The sequence below is a fragment of the Paraphaeosphaeria sporulosa genome (genome assembly GCF_001642045.1).
Source record: "Paraphaeosphaeria sporulosa strain AP3s5-JAC2a unplaced genomic scaffold CC84scaffold_6, whole genome shotgun sequence".
Classification (NCBI taxonomy): Eukaryota; Fungi; Ascomycota; class Dothideomycetes; order Pleosporales; family Didymosphaeriaceae; genus Paraphaeosphaeria; species Paraphaeosphaeria sporulosa.
The window spans coordinates 1,904,860-1,922,063 of record NW_017253365.1 but is presented as its reverse complement, the minus strand read 5'-3'; the positions used below and the strand labels follow the sequence as shown (position 1 = coordinate 1,922,063).

The following is a 17,204-nucleotide window of genomic DNA, read 5'->3' as shown; positions in this document are numbered from 1 at the left end:
GTGTGGGCATGTGGACTTGATGGTTTTACGATATCCTGTGATCTTTTCGCATATACACCAAGAGCAAAGCTGCGGATCTGGTAGATATTAGTATTATGTACGATACGCTACATCGCGTACATCTTCATTCATATCTCCCGCTCTTCACAATCCGACTAGGTTCTTTATACCTATGATCTTCCCCCTCAAGTCCCCATATCCAACCCACACAACTCCACACGCCATTTTCCACGCCCTCGCCCCCGCACCCTTGCCCTTCAGCGGCAAGTCCATCGGACCAGGTATGCTCGTCTTCACCAACCACGGCCAGCGATCCCGCGTAACAGCCTTCTGATTGCACACGCTCCTCAGCCCCTCCTGCCCTGCAAACCGCCCGTATCCGCTGCCCTTTACACCACCGAAGGGCAGCTGCACCATATAGGTAACAGCAAAGTCGTTGACGGCGACCATGCCAGCGTTCACCCCGCGAACGACACGCTCGGTGTCGCGGGAAGAGGAGCCGTACACGGAGGCGCCGAGCGCGTAGGGCGTCGAGTTTGCGATGCGGATGGCCTGGTCGACGGAGTCCGCGCGCATGAGGGTGAAGACGGGGGCGAATAGCTCTTCTTGTGCGATCGTCATGGACGGTGTCACGTCGATGAGGAACGTCGGAGAGAAGAAGTGGCCTTTGGGGTGCTGCGGGTGGACGTAGCGCTTTCCGCCACAGACGAGGCGCGCGCCTTGGGTTACGGCGTCTGCGATGAGGGATTCTAGGCGGGAAAAGCCGGCGTCCGAGATGCAGGCGCCGATGTCGATGGGGGCGTCGTCGCAAGAGGCATTGAGGATGGAGCCTGGGCGGAGGGCTTTGATGCGAGGTGTGAGGTGCTCGATGAGGCGGGCGTAGACGTTGGGAAGGGCGATGATGCGCTCGATGCCAATACAGTTCTGGCCGGCGGACTGGAAGACGCCACGCATGAGGATGCTGGAGACGCGATGGAAGTCGCTGTTTGAGAGGTCGTCTAGGACAATGGCCGGGTCTTTTCCACCGAGCTCGACGCAGACTGGTGTGAGGGCTTTCGAAGCGGAGGCGCAGACATGATGGGCGACGGGGCGAGAACCAATGAAAGTTATGTGTGCGATGCCCGGGTGGGAAGTGAGGTGTTCTGCGACGTTGGGCCAGCAGACAACCGACTGGACGATATCCGGGCTGTGTCCACAGGCGATGAGGGCGGAGGTAGCGATTGAAGCGAAGTAGCTGCTAGACCAAGCCGTATTTTCGGAGCCCTTGACGATGATGGCGTTACCGGCGAAGATGGACGCGATGACGGGCGATATCAAGTTGTGAAACTGTTCGTTGTTAGGGGTTGTATAATTTGACCGAATTACAAGCTCACAGGATAACTGTAGTATGTTAGTGATGTATCAACTAGCATATGAAGGGAGCACTTACTTCCAGCTCACACACGCCGCTACAACGCCCAGCGGCTGCCACATAACCTCATGCCACTTGTACGCCATCAAGAGGTTCCCTGGCCTACTCTCGCTCCTCAGGCTCTCCTCCCCATGTGCAATAACCCACCTGAGCTTCTCTACCGTTACCAAGATCTCTCCCAAGCTCGCATCCACCATCGTCTTCCCAGAGTCCAAGCAAGCCACACGCGCGATGGTCTCCTGGTTCTCCAAGACAAACTTCAGCATAGTCTTGAGCACCTGCCTCCGTTCCGCGAACGATGTCTGTGCCCATTGTGTTTGCGCCGCGGCGGCTTTCGCAATGGCGCTGTCGATCGAGGCCGTCGTGGAGGGTTTGATGTGGCCCAGGGACTCGCCGGTTGCGGGGGCATAGCATTGGATCAGGGTGGAGCCGGGGACCTTTACATTGTCAATTGACTCCCTCGCATGTATTCACAGGTACTAACCTTCATCGAAAGCTCCTGCAGCACCTCGCCCTTCCATCCTGGCGCGACCTGCCCTGGTGGTGCGACATTGTAAGTCACCGCAGCCTCAGGGTCGATTCTAAAAAGTCGATAAAAGAGGTACAGGGTTACCACACCGACTGCATACAACAGTAGAGGGTTGTGGTCCTCAAATCGCTCCATGGTGCTCGTAGGATGGATTTGTTGCTGTACCAAGGAAGTTTTGAGAGCGAACGCGACATGGGAACGAAATCATGAGATGTGCTTGAGCCAATCAGAGCGCGGTGCCTGGCGGAAACCGCCCTCGGCGCTCAGTCACCCCATCTGCAAGCCTCCAAGTAGTTGGGTGGAAACTATTCGGAGACAGCCTGGTATGGCAAAGAAAAGACGACTGCTCAAGTATGGATATGCCTGGATAAAGTTGCCATGATATGTTGCGAAGTGACGATAACGATTCATGTACTCCGCACGAACAAAGTTGATGCAACACAGTTTGAGCCCATAGGCGACGAGATTCTTGCATGAAGCACATTTGGAAGGTCGAAGAGAAGAGCTAAGGTCGCGATGATATACATGCAGTCTATTACGAGTATGTCCCGAGAGTTTCAAGCTCTTCAGCGGCATCTGCTGATCTTTTCAGTGCCTCGTTTTGATGTGTTGGGCGAAGAAGCATGCTGCTGCTTGGTAGCGAGGGGACACGTCTATGCGCATCAGCTTCAGCTGGAGGAAAGTTCGAGGAGTGCTACGTAGTCAGCGACGTCTCTCTCTTGGCAGAGCCTATCACAAGCACATGTAAACCCAACAGAACGTAAACATCCTTCACGGTTCATCGCACAACATTCGCGAGAGTCGCTACCCAAGAGGATGCTGCGGGCCGACCAAACAAACCTTGGAACCCTCGATTCGGGGAGAAGTCAGCGGTAGCACATGGGCGGCGCCACGGCTCCACACGGCTCACTCAACGGATTTGCTTATTTTGCCCTTCTCCAGCCGAAGCGACGCAATGACCTCACGCGGCCGCGCCCTGAGTGTGACAAAACAGCGTTGAAGGGCGTGCAATAAATGGCAGGGCTTGCACCGGAATCTGATGACTGAAACCCGCCAGCGTGTCCCAGCTCGCGCAGCCCGTCACGTCCGGCTCACCCCGCTGACTGCTCATCCGCTCGCATGGCTTTAGATCGGTTGTTCCGAAAATATGATGTGTTGGATCATCATGATGTTTGCTGGGTTGATCCGCGTGGAGAAGGAATGCATCAATCGTGATCATTTTCCTAGTGTACCACAGCATGTCTGTGTTCCGACCTCTGATGTTGGTCACGCAACCGCAGTTGTGGGAAGCAGGGCCTACCGTTCCATTCATTGTGTGGTTTGCTGGGCATACCCTACGGAATAACGAACGTTAGCACATGAGTGGTACGATTCACGTGTCGCATCATGTCTGCCACTGCTAGCATGGCGAAGTCAAGCTCTAAGATCAACTCCCGCCCATTCCCCCGAGTGTGGAAAACCACGGGTTGAGGCCGTAAGGTGGCCGTGACAGGGTGCACGACCTGTCAACAAGAGTCCAGCCCACGCGGGGTTCGATCACCGCGGCACCCATGCAAGCGTTACCCGATATGTTGTAACATCCATTCCGGGATGCGTTCCTAGGTGCGGGCGCGTAGACGAAACGTTGATTGCGGTATATGAAGGCAGCAGTAGGCCTTCCCGGAGCGGGCAGCGTGGGTGCCCAGTCGTAGATTAGAGTTACGGGCAGGTGAGTAGACGTGCATCCGGTTGTGTAACCACGAATAAATGAGCAGGTGGGTCGCCTATCGCAGGGGTCGGCGGCTTTAAGCAATGATCCTGGGAGTCGTTTCCGCTACCAGCCCTGTGGTAGATCAGTGTTGGCTAAATATGAGATGTGCGTCAAGTGAGACAGCGGGCGGATGAGGGCATTATAGCGGCGAGCCTGCAGCGTGATAAGAGGTCAGAGACGTTGGCGACAAGGCAAATGTCCAGGCGAATACGAGGTGGTTGTGCAATGCTCTCACCATCAGCGTCGGCCTACGTCTGCCTCCAACGCATGCCCTATATAACGCGCCGCCTCAACACGAGTGCGACAAGCTCGAGGGCCACATCGCGCAGATGCCGATGACCCGTGGCCCTCGACTCCTCGTGCACAATGCACTCTGTGCACGGAGAGCTGTGATAGTGGGGCCTCATTGATACAAGCCTTGCAGTGTCCACTTGGTGCCAACCTGGTGGCTTGTCCGGGGCATCGCAAAGGAGAAGCCTCGCCTTGGCAGGCAATCGAATCTGGGTGCGCAGGGCTGGATCAGGCAATTCCATAGGATTTGGCCGGAGAGGATCAAGAAGAATCTCACTGTCTCATGGTGCGCTGGGCTGCGCACCCAATTATAACTGGATCTGGAGCTGCCGCGGTGCCGACCGCGCAACTTGCATATTGCAGAATTACACACGGCGTAGCTATACAAAAGCTCGTCGAGGCTATTAAGGGGGCAGCACCGGATTGTCATGCGTGGAGAATCGAAATGTGCTCACGAGGAGATGTTCCTGCTGTCCACGGCGCGCTTGGCGAGAGCTCAGGGTTCGGTCGCCCACACATGACGCGCAGCCCCTAACTCCACAATGGCTTGCTCCGGGGCGGTCGCTCAGCCATCCAGACGCAGCGTTTCACGTGGCTGCGGGCTAGAAGGAAAACCCCATCGCGGTAGGGCGTTCCACGATGGCGCGACGGCTGCTGAACCAAGCGCGAGTGATGGCTGGCAGGTCGCACCGGCGCGCGCAGCAGCTTCACACAGCGGGCACTGAGGGTTGTGGCGATGGCGGAGGCAGGCCGTGGACAAGCACCGGTGAGGAGGCAGCGCACGCAGACGGTCTGACCCGAGCAGCACCCCAGGGGCCAGGTACTGCCGCAGGGCCGCAGGCTGCCGCCCCCAGGCCGGGCCTTGTGTCCAAAAAGCCCCCCAGCTGCAGGCTAATGCATACGAAATCACCGGCCCTTGTCAGATTCGGCCAGGCAGGGATGAGGCACTCTGCCGAGCGGGAGGCGGAGAAACCAGTGCGTCACGGACCCTAAAGCGAAGAACAGGCCGGAAGCTTGGTGGGGACGGCACATAAGCGGCTTGGGAGATCTGGTCCACTGTGGGCTGCCGCTCCTCGTGCTGCAGCGCCCCCGAGACACGACGCACCCACATCACCGCCTCGACTGGCGCAGTGCAGCGTGGCAAGCGGGCCGGCGCCTCCTCTCTCTGCTGCTGCGTGCTACCCCGGCATGCCCCTTATACAGGCGGGCTCCAAACGCCGTGCACACCAGCCGTGGCATGGCCTCCGTCGCCCTCGCCAGTAGCGTTCTTTGGGCCTGGTCAGCGGGAAGCTGAGCGATCCGCCCGCAAGGCCGCTGCCCACGCCGATGAGTGGCTGTCGGCGTGCGTGTCGTAGAATGAAGCCGCCCACTGCGCCTGTCTGGAGGAGGCGGGCATCTACGGCCAGCGGGCTGGTGTTCCTGGCGTCCCTCTGGTGGCTGGCAGACGTTCGTCGCGGAGCAGCAGAATCTGCGCATCAGGCTGACGGATGCGGCACCAAGCGCAGATGGCGACAGGCGCTCCGGAGAGGCGGGTGGATGTTCTCTGCCTGGCGCTAGCCTCAACGGCGTCTTGTGGGCGAGGCGACGCAGAGCCCCGATCGGCGAAATATAAACACTAGGGCGCGCCGGAACGAGGTCATCGTGGTTATTCTGGACCAAAACAAAATGAGTAGCTCCGCGCTGAGTCTGGGAGGGGTTCTGCAGCCGTTCGAAGGCGTGCTGATGTTGCAGCGTTGCTGGCTGCCGCGTTTCAACCGGACGGGAACAAGCGCGAGCAGCAGCCTTCCGCGGCACTGCAGCACACACGACGCGTCTGTCTGCCAGCGCACATGTTTGGGAGGAATGGAATGCATCATGGGCCATGGCCGTTGCCGCCACCTCCCAGCTGAAAGAACCGGCATGCCGGGGATGGAAGCTCCTCCTGCGACGGCCGCGTGCCAAAGAACATCTGGGGTACATGTATACAGAGAACAGTGCCATCAGCTGCAGCTCAAGCGCAGCGATGCATCGCGCGTGCTGCAGCGGGCTCGCTGCCTCGACGCCAGCGTGCGCCGAGCAGCCGTCGCAGGGCGGCCGACAAGGGCAGGTGGTGGCAGGTCGGCAGCAAGGAGTCGTGGGATCGTCCGTGTGTGTGGAGCAGTGGGCCGCCGTGGTGGCTTGCGCTACCAGGCCCTGGTACCCCTGCTGCATGCCATGCCCCTCGTCTACGCCATGCCCTAATCCATCTTACCAAAAGTCATCTTGGCGCCTCTGGGTTAGGGTTCTGCGACGTTGGACGGCGGTTCTTGCGCGCTCTTCGCCCTGCTCTCCCTCCTCCTCCCGTCTTCCCTCTCCGTGCCCGTTTCCCACCGTACCGAGCACCCGCAACACGCCCACCCTCCTGCCGCTGCTCAAGCGGTCCCGGCCATCTCGACCATCGTCACTCCCTCTGCACCTGCTCCGTCCCGTCTGCGCGGTGCCCTCGCGCTCGGCGCCCAGTGCCCCAGCCAACCTTCTGCTCGTTTCCCCGTAAGTTCGCCTGGCGCGTCGCGTGTAGGCCACAACCACGGTTCCGCGCGTGTCATCAACTAACGTCTCCAGTTGAGCATCCCCAACTGGTACTGACTGGCACCTCAATAACAATTAAGGTTGTCGTCTCGTCGCTCCTCAGCTCCCTCAGCTTGCTGCGCCAGTACTCCCCACCTGAGGCTCCGTGTCGAGACGCGCGTGTTGAAAACTCACGTCCGACATGGCGAGCCACCAGCAGCCCTCGCCCACCACGGGCATGCCGCCGCACCATGGAGGCCCGCATCTCGGGCATCCGCAGCCCAACGGCCATCCTCAACATATGAGCCAGCCGAAGACGCCGTCGCAGTATCTCCAGCAGCTCACCGAGTCTGTCTGGACCAATCTAGGTACGCTTCAGCGGATGGCAGCATGCCGGTGACAGGGTCGCTAACGCGCTGCAGGATCGCTGTCGGAGCAAATGCAGGATCTCGACGGCGCAATGCAATGCTACGAGCAGGCCCTGAAGCATAACCAGTGGTCCATTCCTGCTATGCAAGGTATCGCATGCATTCTTCGCGCGCGGGACCAGTTCCCTCATGCTGTTGAATATCTGCGCACCATCCTCAAGGTCGATCCTGCCAACGGCGACGTGTGGGGTAGCCTCGGTAGGTTTCCCTGTTAACTCACTCAAAACTTCACTTCTAACATGGCAAGGCCACTGTTACCTCATGATGGACGATCTGCAGCAAGCGTACTCGGCTTATCAGCAGGCCTTGTATCATCTGTCTGACCCCAAGGTGAGTCGGGCTTCGGCGTGAGTCTTGCGTGCTGTGTTGACAATGTGATCAGGAGCCCAAGCTTTGGTACGGCATTGGCATCCTCTATGATCGGTACGGGTCATTGGAGCACGCCGAAGAAGCTTTCTCTCAAGTGATGCGCATGGAGCCAAACTTCGAGAAGGCCAACGAAATCTACTTTCGACTTGGCATAATATACAAGCAACAACAAAAGTTCAACCAGAGTCTTGATGTAAGTTGTGCGCTCCCCTCGCAGGAGCGCTCTCTAATGTCATGCAGTGTTTCAAGTACATCGTCACCAACCCGCCTCGTCCGTTGACTGAAGAGGACATCTGGTTCCAGATCGGACACGTCTACGAACAACAGAAGGAGGTATGTAACACGTCCACCGTGAACGAAGGCCATCCACTTACACGATATACAGTTCGACTCGGCCAAGGCCGCGTACAGACGTGTGCTGGAACGTGACCCCAACCACGCCAAAGTGCTGCAACAGTTGGGCTGGTTGCACCACCAGCAAAGCAGCAACTACGCTAGTCAAGAACAGGCTATCGAGTACCTCGAGAAATCAGTGGCTTCTGGTAAGTTCAGTAAACCCTTGCACAAGCTTAGGACAACGGCTAATGACATGATCAGATCAAACGGACGCACAGAGCTGGTACTTGCTCGGGCGCTGCTACATGTCACAGCAGAAGTACCCCAAAGCTTATGAAGCCTATCAGCAGGCTGTCTACCGAGACGGCCGTAATCCGACTTTCTGGTGCTCTATCGGTGTGCTTTACTACCAGATCAACCAGTATCGCGATGCCCTTGACGCATACTCCCGAGCCATCCGCCTCAATCCCAATATTAGTGAGGTTTGGTACGATCTCGGCACTCTGTACGAATCATGCAACAACCAGACAGCCGACGCGTTGGACGCCTATCAACGCGCTGCTGACCTTGATCCGTCTAACGTGCACATCAAAGCGCGTCTTCAACTACTCCAAAACGGACAGACCACAGCCGGCATGCCCAACCAAGGCAGTGCACCAGCACCTCAGGATGTCCATCCTCAGGCATATCAGCCTGCCTCTATCCATGGACCTGCGGCGCCTCAGTGGGGTGCCCCTCAACCCCAGCAGCCTCCTCAGGGCCCTGCTCCGCCTGCTCTAGGTGCTTCCGAGTGGAACAGGCCTTTGGCCCAGATTCGCGAACCAGGGCTCCCTCCTCAGCAACTGAACCCTTACGACCAGCGAGAAGGCATTCGCCCGCCTGCGCAGCATGCTACCCAACGACCACCGAGCCCGTTGAAGCAGGAGCCAATGCGTCCCTACCAGGAACCTTCGCGTCCTCCCACCAACGGGCCTGGTCCCTCCGGTCCTACTGGGCCTCCAGGACCTCCTCCGCCAGGTGGCATGCGTCGCGGGCTTTCGCCGTCTCCTAAGACTCATCACGCTGCTCCCAGCCCTTATCACCCACCGCCTCCCCAGCTGACGCCTCAAGCGTCCCAGGCGCAGCCTCACCTGCCTCCACATCAGCAACAGCAGGCTCAGCAGCAGCAACAAGGCCCTCCGCCACCACCTCTCAACCGTATCTCGAACCCTAACTATGGGGCACATGCGAACAACGGTCCCCCGCCACCACCTCCGCCGCCTACTGGATTGAATGGCCCTGCACAGGGTCCTCCACAATATCCTCGCATTGGCAGCCCGGCTCCCGAGGTTCGTCCTATTGTCGAAAACAATAGGGCTGGATCCCCTCGCAACGGGTACCAGGGCCAATTCCATCATCCTGACCCATCTGCTGTCGGTGGCATTGCCAGTGGTGCCCCGCCGCCTGCCTCTGCTCTGGTAGCTGCTGAGCAAGCTGCCCGTGACCGAGAAGATCGCCCTCCTACGGCACCTCCCAAGCGCCATCGTGAGTGGGAGGATGGCGAACACCCACACCCCAAGCCACCTACGAATGACGAGAAGCGTCAGAAACTGGAGGAGCCTCACAGCCGACGCCCATCTCCGCCCCACCGCATGTCGTCGCCACAGGTACCGCGTCACAGCCCTCAAGATGGTCCAGATCCTCGTCGGTTCAACGATGGTTACCACCCGTCGGAAGCCGCTCATCATCCGCCATCGTTGCCTCCAATGAGCACGCCGCAGCCAATGCCTCCACGCGTGTCTGAGACACCCAAACAGGAGCGCCCAGAGCATCATGAGCCGGCAGCTCGTCACGTGGAAGTCGATGAGAACTACGATGACGACGGCGAGGAGAACAAACCTGCCGCGGCCAAATCTGAGCGTAGCAGCCCCCGCGGTGCTTCAACTAACGGCGCATCGCACGCCCCTACGCCGGTGGAGTCGAAGTCGTAGTGCGTTCCTTTGGATCTTCCATCAGATCTTCCATTTATTTTTTTCCTCCGAAGCATTCACCTTTCCGCTCCCAGCTCAGCTTTAGAGTCGTGGCATTTACGACGTCTGACCGAAACAAGATTAGTCATGAACTTCTTGTTACCGTTCGGGTGCCGTATTGTTCGTACAGTATGGTCGGCATGAATCTTGGGCGTTGATTAGGGCGGCGTGCTTGGGGCAAAGATATCCACAGTACATGCGATTTCAACAGCGGATTCATGTGCTTAGGACATGGCACGGTTTCACTATTGGAGGATCTGGTGTACAAATGCTCATTGGCAGCCTTGTCACATTTCCTTTCTTAGATTCACAATACTCCAGAATGCAATTGAATTGTAATGAAATGCTGTCCTGAGAACTTGACATCGTGGTACGTTATCACGCTATTCACACAGGGTCCACAATCCGATTTGAGGGGGTTGTCATGGCGCACCGATCACACGCGCTCGTGCGGCGCGCACCTCGCGTTTGTTTTCGCGGGTTGCGTCATCGTTTCCCACCCAGCCCAACAATGCAGGTGACCAACCCCAACCACCAGCTCGTGCGCACTGCGCAAACCCTCGTCTCACGCATACCTCCTTTCTGCCCTCGAACCGTCCTTCTTCAACCCCGCCGACTTTCCACCCGCAAATATCCGGCACGCATCGCACGCCTGTCCCCGTCCACGCACACGCTCCCCCAACGAACCGCATCCGCTCCCTACCCACGCTCTTTCCACGCCTCGCCTCCGGCCAACATGTCTGATGCAGACTACGAAGCCTTCCTCAACAAGGCCAACGCCAACTCCAACGAGGGGAGGGCGCAGGCACAGTCGCAGTCGGAGGGGTACGGCACGAAGAGCGTGAATGCCGCGGTGCCGCAGGCGCTGAAGAGCGTAGAGGCGACGTATACGAGTGATGCGGATGAGCCCTTTGAGCCTGTGGCGCTAAATTATGACGGAGATGAGATTACTGAGCGTAAGTGTGGTTGCTTTGATGTAGAAGGGGTGGAGCGTGCAGGGCTCTATCGTACGAGTTTGCTGGACGAGCAGCTACGGCGAGATATGCTGGCTGCCATGTTTGGTACGATGGCTGACTTGGGGCTATAGAGCAACTGAAGGAGATCCTGAGCCACAACGACGAGGTCGAGGAATTAAGCGTGAGCAAGTGGGATCCGAAGGGGCAATACAAGAATGTGGTGGATACCGTGAAGAAGGTGGTTGATGGGGAAGTGAAGGTATTTAGGGTGGCATTGACTGGCGCAAGGGAGGAATATTATGTTGTTGGTGTAAAGGATGGCAAGGTGTTGGGGCTGAAGGCGTTGAGTGTTGAGTCGTAGAGGAATCATATGCCGGTACAACAGGATTGAGCAGGGTTGCATATCCGACATGCTTTGGTGATAACAAGGCGGAGATAATACACACATCAAACTATATTAGGAAAGACATGTAGGCTTCTTACTTGTGTACATTGCTTTGTAGATCTACTTGGGGCATGGGATATGGTAGAGACTCATGCCTATAAGTGTTGCCAACATCTCCCTCTTGATTTCCGATACTGTGCATCTCCGCCAGTAGTGTGTTTTGATGCCGGGACCTGCGTGTGCTGCCATATCGCCCGTCGGGAGCCACGTCAAACGTCTTCAGTGACGCGCATTCACGATAAGCCGAAGCTACGATCGCCAGGAAAATCTCTGTTGATCGACGTATCCGAAGTTGTGATGCTACATTCGTTTGCAAGGATTGCCGCGTGCGCCGCACTGCATGACATCACCGGATATGAGGATTACGCTCGCCGTCTGTAGCCGTACAGGAGAGCCATGCGCTTCCAAAAGGGCCGAAGCATTAGAACAGCTGTAACGAAGCAAATCTCCCGGGCCTTCACTGCTCAGTTTGAGATCTCCTGGGGAGCCCCAAGCTCCAAAGTTTGCAATAAGATGTGGTGCGTGCATGCTGAGGCAATTGATGCGCTTGCAGGGCGAATCAGTGCTTAGGCGTCCCCATCTGTCATCTCGGGCAAAATAGCGCTTGCGATGTTTCGTCCGAGACGCCAGCTGCACACGAAACCGGTTTTCACACCAACGCCTGGCGTGTGGACCCTGGAGCGCTGAGATAAACGGCCAAAGATCTCTCAAACGAGTAGGTAGCGCTGGAAGTGCGCAACAAACCGTGTGCAGCAGCGTTTGTGAAGCGAGTCAAGGTACGGTGCAAGCGAAGAACGGCAGTACGACATGTCATCGGTCGAAGGATCTTCTCGCGCGAGCTAAAGCGATCTTCAAGGATTGCTACCCGCCGGCACGAGCCTGGCAGGTTTAACGTTTTAGATGAGGCCCGCGGCTTCTATTGCACGACAGGTGCGAGAACTGGCCTTCGCTGGTGAGCTGGATCGTCGCGCTTCCAGCCAGTTGCTCCACCATAGGGGGCGGCTATGCAGTCTATTTTCTGTGGGTGCAACACGTACTATGGAGCCAAAACTCGTGAGACGGCACGGGCTAGCTTGATCTGCACTATCCGGTAGTTGGGCCCTGCGAGATGGCATCGTCTTGAGCTGATCTTTGTATAGAGACAGCGAGGCAAGGAGGACGTCTGCGCATGCAGTCTCGGATGCTGTGTAGCGTTCGTTATCGCGGCGACTACGGAGGCGCACGCGGGTGGCGTCGACGAGGCTGGCGGATGGCGCGCCCGCCGCATGAAGACATGGATGCATCTGGGTTCGCGCACGGCGACGGGTTTTATTGATTGAGAAACAGCCGGGACAATACTCGGGCTCGGCGTCCCTATGCCAGCGTCCAGCGTGCGCGTTTGGTTTGGCAGCGCGCGGCCGCTGCCGGCTGCTCAACGCTCGCGCAGCGGCATGAATGAAACGGGCTTTTCGTTGACAGCTTCCTGGCCGCGGATAATTTTAGTCGGCCGCCAGACGGTGGAGCGCCGCCTGCGTAAGCCGCACCAGGGGCCGGCCCATTACCTGTCGTGATTGGCGCGCCTTCGGCCATGCTTCCAGATCTCCCAGGAGGCCTGTGAGATAGACTAGGGTGCCCCAAGGAGAAGGGCCAGCCTTGGAAGTGCTCATCCAACCTGCCATCGGCGCCTCTCTACCTGCTTGCCACTGTTCTAACCCGGCCGTTGCTGCGTCGCATTCACTCGTTTCCAGCGCCTGCTGCAGCCTCCCACACTCGCTTTCCGGCCTCTCCAGCTTGCCTTCACCGCGTGGCCCACCCAGCCCACAGCCGCCCAATACGTCAACAGCGTCCGGCGTCTCCTGTGTGCAGTCACACTCATCCAGCGCGCCTCTCGGCCCCATTCACGCGCTCCTCCACCAGTAGCAATACGAAAGCAGCTTTTGACCGCAGGCTGCGTGCGTGCGTCACTTTCGGCGAGGCATTCCACGGTCGCCCTGGGCTACCCTATCCCGCCTGGAATTCGCCCTCTGCGTGCCTCAGCAAAATACAACACTCGCTACCCCAACAGCCGATCAGCCGCCCTGGCTTCCTCCCAGTAGTCGCCTAACAGCATACTCACCCTATACATTCGCTCACCATGGCATCGCCGCTATCGCCGCGGGACAACCCGCACATCCGCCTCAACTCGGGCACTGCAGACATCCTCGACGAGCCCTCCGCACAGCGCCCGAGCACCGCCCGCCAAAACTCGGCCCGCTCGTTGACCCAGCCCATCCGCCCTGGCACTGCCCCGGGGCCCGCGAGTCCCGGACTACGATCACCGTCAGTACCCTCGCTGTACAAGAATGAGACGGTAGCAGCGTCCGCGGAGCACCTCCTGCCGCCCAAGAAGTCAAGAACACGGCCCTTCCGAGACGAATCGCCCGCCGCGCCCATGTCGCGGAGAACGAGCTGGGACACTGATTCTGTGGCCAGCCGCGACTCCAGATACAGCCCGTTCGCCTCGCCCTTCGACGATTCGAGAGCACCCTCGCGGGCGGGGAGCGAGGAGGACCTGAACACGCAGACTGTATCGGAGAAATTCAACATAACGCCCTCTGCAGGGCTGCTGCTGTTCCCAGAAGATGTGGAAAAGGACGACTGGTTGCACAATCCCGATCCGAACGAAAAGAACGAGCGAGACTGCGACGTTTTCACGAAAAGAGGAATCGTCAACGTTGGCGCACTAGTGGTCCTTACCCTAGGATTGCTCGTATTGTTCATCGGGTATCCTATACTGTACGTATTCCTAAGAGCTGCGCAACGACTGGGGCTGACATTGGTTAGGACCTTTGTCCACAACATCACTGCGCCTGAAAAGACACCGTGCACAAATAACCCGCTCTGCATTCTTGGAAAAGAAAACGAGCCGTTATTACAGAATATACGTAAAGATCTCATTGACAAAGATACTCCCGAATCGGCAAAGACAAGAAAGTCCGCCAACGGCAAAACTCAAAAGCTCGTATTCTCAGACGAGTTCAATGATGAAGGTCGCACATTTTACGATGGTGATGATCCGTATTTCCAAGCTGTCGACATCTGGTATGGCGCGACCCAGGATCTCGAGGTGAGTCTCTGCGTGCGTAAGCTGAGACCAGCCTTTTAACAGTCTTTCAGTGGTACGAACCAGACGCAGTCTCCACCAGCAATGGCACGCTCAACCTCGAGTTCGCCAACTACGCGAATCACGGCCTCAACTATCGCTCCGGCATGGTTCAATCGTGGAACAAGCTCTGCTACAAGGGAGGCCACCTGGAAGCTAGTATCTCGTTAGCTGGCAGTGGCGAAGTCAGTGGTTTCTGGCCCGGCTTCTGGACGATGGGAAACCTAGCGCGCCCTGGCTATCTAGGTACGACTGAAGGTCTCTGGCCCTACAGTTACCACGACGAGTGTGACGTTGGTATCACACCCAACCAGAGTTCATACGACGGTCTCAGCTACCTCCCAGGAATGCGACTACCCGCGTGTACCTGCGCTGGAGAGGATCATCCCAATCCTGGTAAATCGCGAAGTGCTCCCGAAATCGATGCCCTGGAAGGCTCAGTCGTTTTCCTGGGCCCTGGCCAGACGAATCCTGTCGGTTCAGTGTCTCAGTCGCTTCAGATCGCCCCCTTCGATATCTGGTATCAGCCAAACTACGGTGAGTCCTTTTCAGCATAGTATTTCGACGCAGCTGCTAATGTTTTCAGATTTCGTCGAGGTCTATGATCAGCGCATTACCGAGATGAATGCCTACAAGGGTGGTCCTTTCCAAGAAGCTTTCTCAGGTCTCTCTAACCTGAATAACGACTGGTACAATGGCAAGGCATACCAGAAGTATGCGTTCGAGTACACGACCGGCGATGATGGCTTCATTACCTGGTATGTCGGCGACTCGCCTACTTGGAGTTTGCAAGCCGCATCCATCGGGCCCAACGGCAACATTGGCCAGCGCAAGATCCCCGAGGAACCCATGTCTATCATCGCCAACTTGGGCATGTCCCACTCATTTGCCGCCATCAATCTCGAGGAGCTTGCGAAATTCTTGCCTGCTACCATGCGAATCGACTACATTCGTATCTACCAGGATCCGGATGATGACACCCAGGCTCTTACCTGTGATCCGAAGGATTACCCCACAACGGAGTATATCAGGAAACATCCCGAGCCATACGCCAACCCCAACCTGACGGACTGGAAGGGAACCAAGTACGACTGGCCCAAGAACTCGTTCATGAACGGTTGCAAGAGCTGATGAGCCGGCAACTGGAAGAGAAAGTGTTCTACCAAAACTATACTCCCTTAGCTGAACGCGCCCATGAACACGACCCTATTGGACTACCGCCGCAACACGTAATGCACGCGTTTTCACGTTAGCCCACCTGAAGCGATGTCGCGCTTCCAATAGCGCATCGGAAAGATCGGATTTTGCTGCATTTGCATCGGTGTCTGGCGTCTACCTACGACCTAAGTAATTAGTACTTGCACATGCGTTTGGAATTGCTGCCGGCTATCACTTCCATTCGCTTCGACTTTCTTTCACATGCACCTCCTCTACGAGACAAACAATACCTGTCTTATCTACACTGGGATGGTTATATTGCTGGCGACCCTATTGCAATTATTTACGGCGCCAATGTATATCACGGCCTTCTCATATGCATCGCTGTATAAAATTGGATGGAGCTCTGTTTTTGGCTTCTTGGCGGTTGGACAGGCGCTGACCAAGTCCTACATTACGAATTATAATGTTCTTCTCCATTCGCTGCAGTGGTTGCACGTATGTGCGAACCGTAAGCTCCGGCGGCCTTCTTACTTTGCTTTGCGCGTACTTCACTGCATATGTTGGATAAAAAGGATGTTTTACTGGGTCTTCTGGGTCTTCTGGGTCTTCTGGGTGGGATGGGGTATTTCGGGCGGTGGATGAGCTATGGGAACCACGCATGCGCTCGATGGCTTGTTAATGTTATCGAGCGAGGGACAAGAAGGAACTCGGGATGAGAAAGTGCGGGTTAAGGGGATATGATGTCCACGGAGCGGATGTAGAAGAAATATCATGATATCTGCAATCTTGTGCGATGAGCTGAGTGATTTTCCGCTGAGGTAGTAAGACATTTATGATGGCTTCTTGGCAAAACAGGCGTATGCGTAGAGTGTATCCCACGCGAAGAATACCTACGGGGAATCACGTTAGCGACACTGGGCTTGCCCTCATGATTATAAATTGACTGAGCCGTATTCTGTGCTGTGCCATCATCTTCAAGGGCTTTTGGAGCTGGCGACTCAACACCTCCCAAGACAGCAATCTGGAAGAACCCATCGATTCCCCTGAAGCCTCTCGCACCCACGTGGGAAATCCTTGTCGCTTTTGCAGCCCTTTGCTCTGATTTGATCAACTTTCAGTCAAAGTCAGTTTCGGGAAGCGTATATGGACACTATGACGGTCAAGCGGAAAGCGCTAGGGCATCCTTGTAGCCGTCAGGTGCGAACTTCCTAGGAGGGCAGTGCCCGGAAAACCGTCGATGCTCGAGCGCTTGAGCATACCTTCATGAGTCCTATCCAAGTGCCTTTGATTGGACGACTTTCCAACTCAAGCCACTCTCAACGCAGGTCTCGGAGTTTCCAGGGTGCTTAACATGCTAGTTTGCAAACATGCAGGGTGCTGATTGGTAGATTAAGCAAGGATGTGCCTGTCTATCCACAACCCTAAACTTCTGGAAACGGTAGAGATTGGAAAGTCGTCGATTGCGTTGTGGCAACCAACCTCTCAACGAGCAGGAGTGGTTGAGTGAACCATATTGGGTATTTATGATAGATTTTGAAGACGGTGTAAGCTGCCTCTCCAGATCCAGCTTACACCATGATCCAAGGATGTCTTATATGCGAATATGGAAGGTTGAAGTTTAAGTCAGCTTGCACCGTGATCGAGGGTGTCCACGATGTCGAATAGAGGACGTTGAAGTTGCCAAATACGGAAGATTGATGGAGGTACGTCGCCTTGGGCGAGCCATAAGAGTCTGTGAATGAAGATCGAAAACACGAGTGAAGCTTCTTGCCCCACGCTGGTGACCCGTATGTACGGTATCAATTTTTGGTCCATCCGTGCCTCATATACACGGTCTTCTATTGGTCTTCTACCTGGTCAACGTGAGCGGCG

At 56.6% G+C, this 17,204-nt stretch overlaps 5 protein-coding genes across 5 annotated transcripts; 3 read left to right on the top strand and 2 right to left on the bottom strand.

Moving 5' to 3' along the window:
- Window positions 1-72: 72 nt before the first annotated feature.
- Window positions 73-2,105, bottom strand: CC84DRAFT_1165365 (aldehyde dehydrogenase-like protein). Its single transcript, XM_018178700.1, has 4 exons — window positions 1,896-2,105; window positions 1,430-1,848; window positions 1,374-1,380; window positions 73-1,326 (listed from the first exon to the last, which is right to left on the bottom strand). Exons 1-4 carry the CDS (start codon window positions 2,073-2,075, stop codon window positions 145-147), a joined length of 1,788 nt encoding a protein of 595 aa, XP_018035379.1. The 5' UTR covers window positions 2,076-2,105; the 3' UTR covers window positions 73-144.
- A 2,927-nt stretch (window positions 2,106-5,032) lies between these two features.
- Window positions 5,033-6,479, bottom strand: CC84DRAFT_817148 (uncharacterized protein). Its single transcript, XM_018187526.1, has one exon. It carries the CDS (start codon window positions 6,169-6,171, stop codon window positions 5,092-5,094), a length of 1,080 nt encoding a protein of 359 aa, XP_018035378.1. The 5' UTR covers window positions 6,172-6,479; the 3' UTR covers window positions 5,033-5,091.
- A 230-nt stretch (window positions 6,480-6,709) lies between these two features.
- Window positions 6,710-9,610, top strand: CC84DRAFT_1093546 (TPR-like protein; the record flags this gene model as incomplete). Its single annotated transcript, XM_018174522.1, has 7 exons — window positions 6,710-6,875; window positions 6,930-7,133; window positions 7,183-7,265; window positions 7,318-7,497; window positions 7,545-7,637; window positions 7,690-7,846; window positions 7,902-9,610. The coding sequence occupies 7 exons, from the start codon at window positions 6,710-6,712 to the stop codon at window positions 9,608-9,610; spliced, it is 2,592 nt and encodes an 863-aa protein (XP_018035377.1).
- A 775-nt stretch (window positions 9,611-10,385) lies between these two features.
- CC84DRAFT_1218407 (uncharacterized protein) lies at window positions 10,386-10,966 on the top strand (the record flags this gene model as incomplete). The annotated part of the gene is made up of 2 exons (XM_018182992.1): window positions 10,386-10,605; window positions 10,737-10,966. The coding sequence occupies 2 exons, from the start codon at window positions 10,386-10,388 to the stop codon at window positions 10,964-10,966; spliced, it is 450 nt and encodes a 149-aa protein (XP_018035376.1).
- A 2,197-nt stretch (window positions 10,967-13,163) lies between these two features.
- CC84DRAFT_1094592 (beta-glucan synthesis-associated) lies at window positions 13,164-15,302 on the top strand (the record flags this gene model as incomplete). Its single annotated transcript, XM_018174570.1, has 4 exons — window positions 13,164-13,804; window positions 13,853-14,135; window positions 14,186-14,708; window positions 14,758-15,302. The coding sequence occupies 4 exons, from the start codon at window positions 13,164-13,166 to the stop codon at window positions 15,300-15,302; spliced, it is 1,992 nt and encodes a 663-aa protein (XP_018035375.1).
- Between the last annotated feature and the right edge of the window lie 1,902 nt (window positions 15,303-17,204).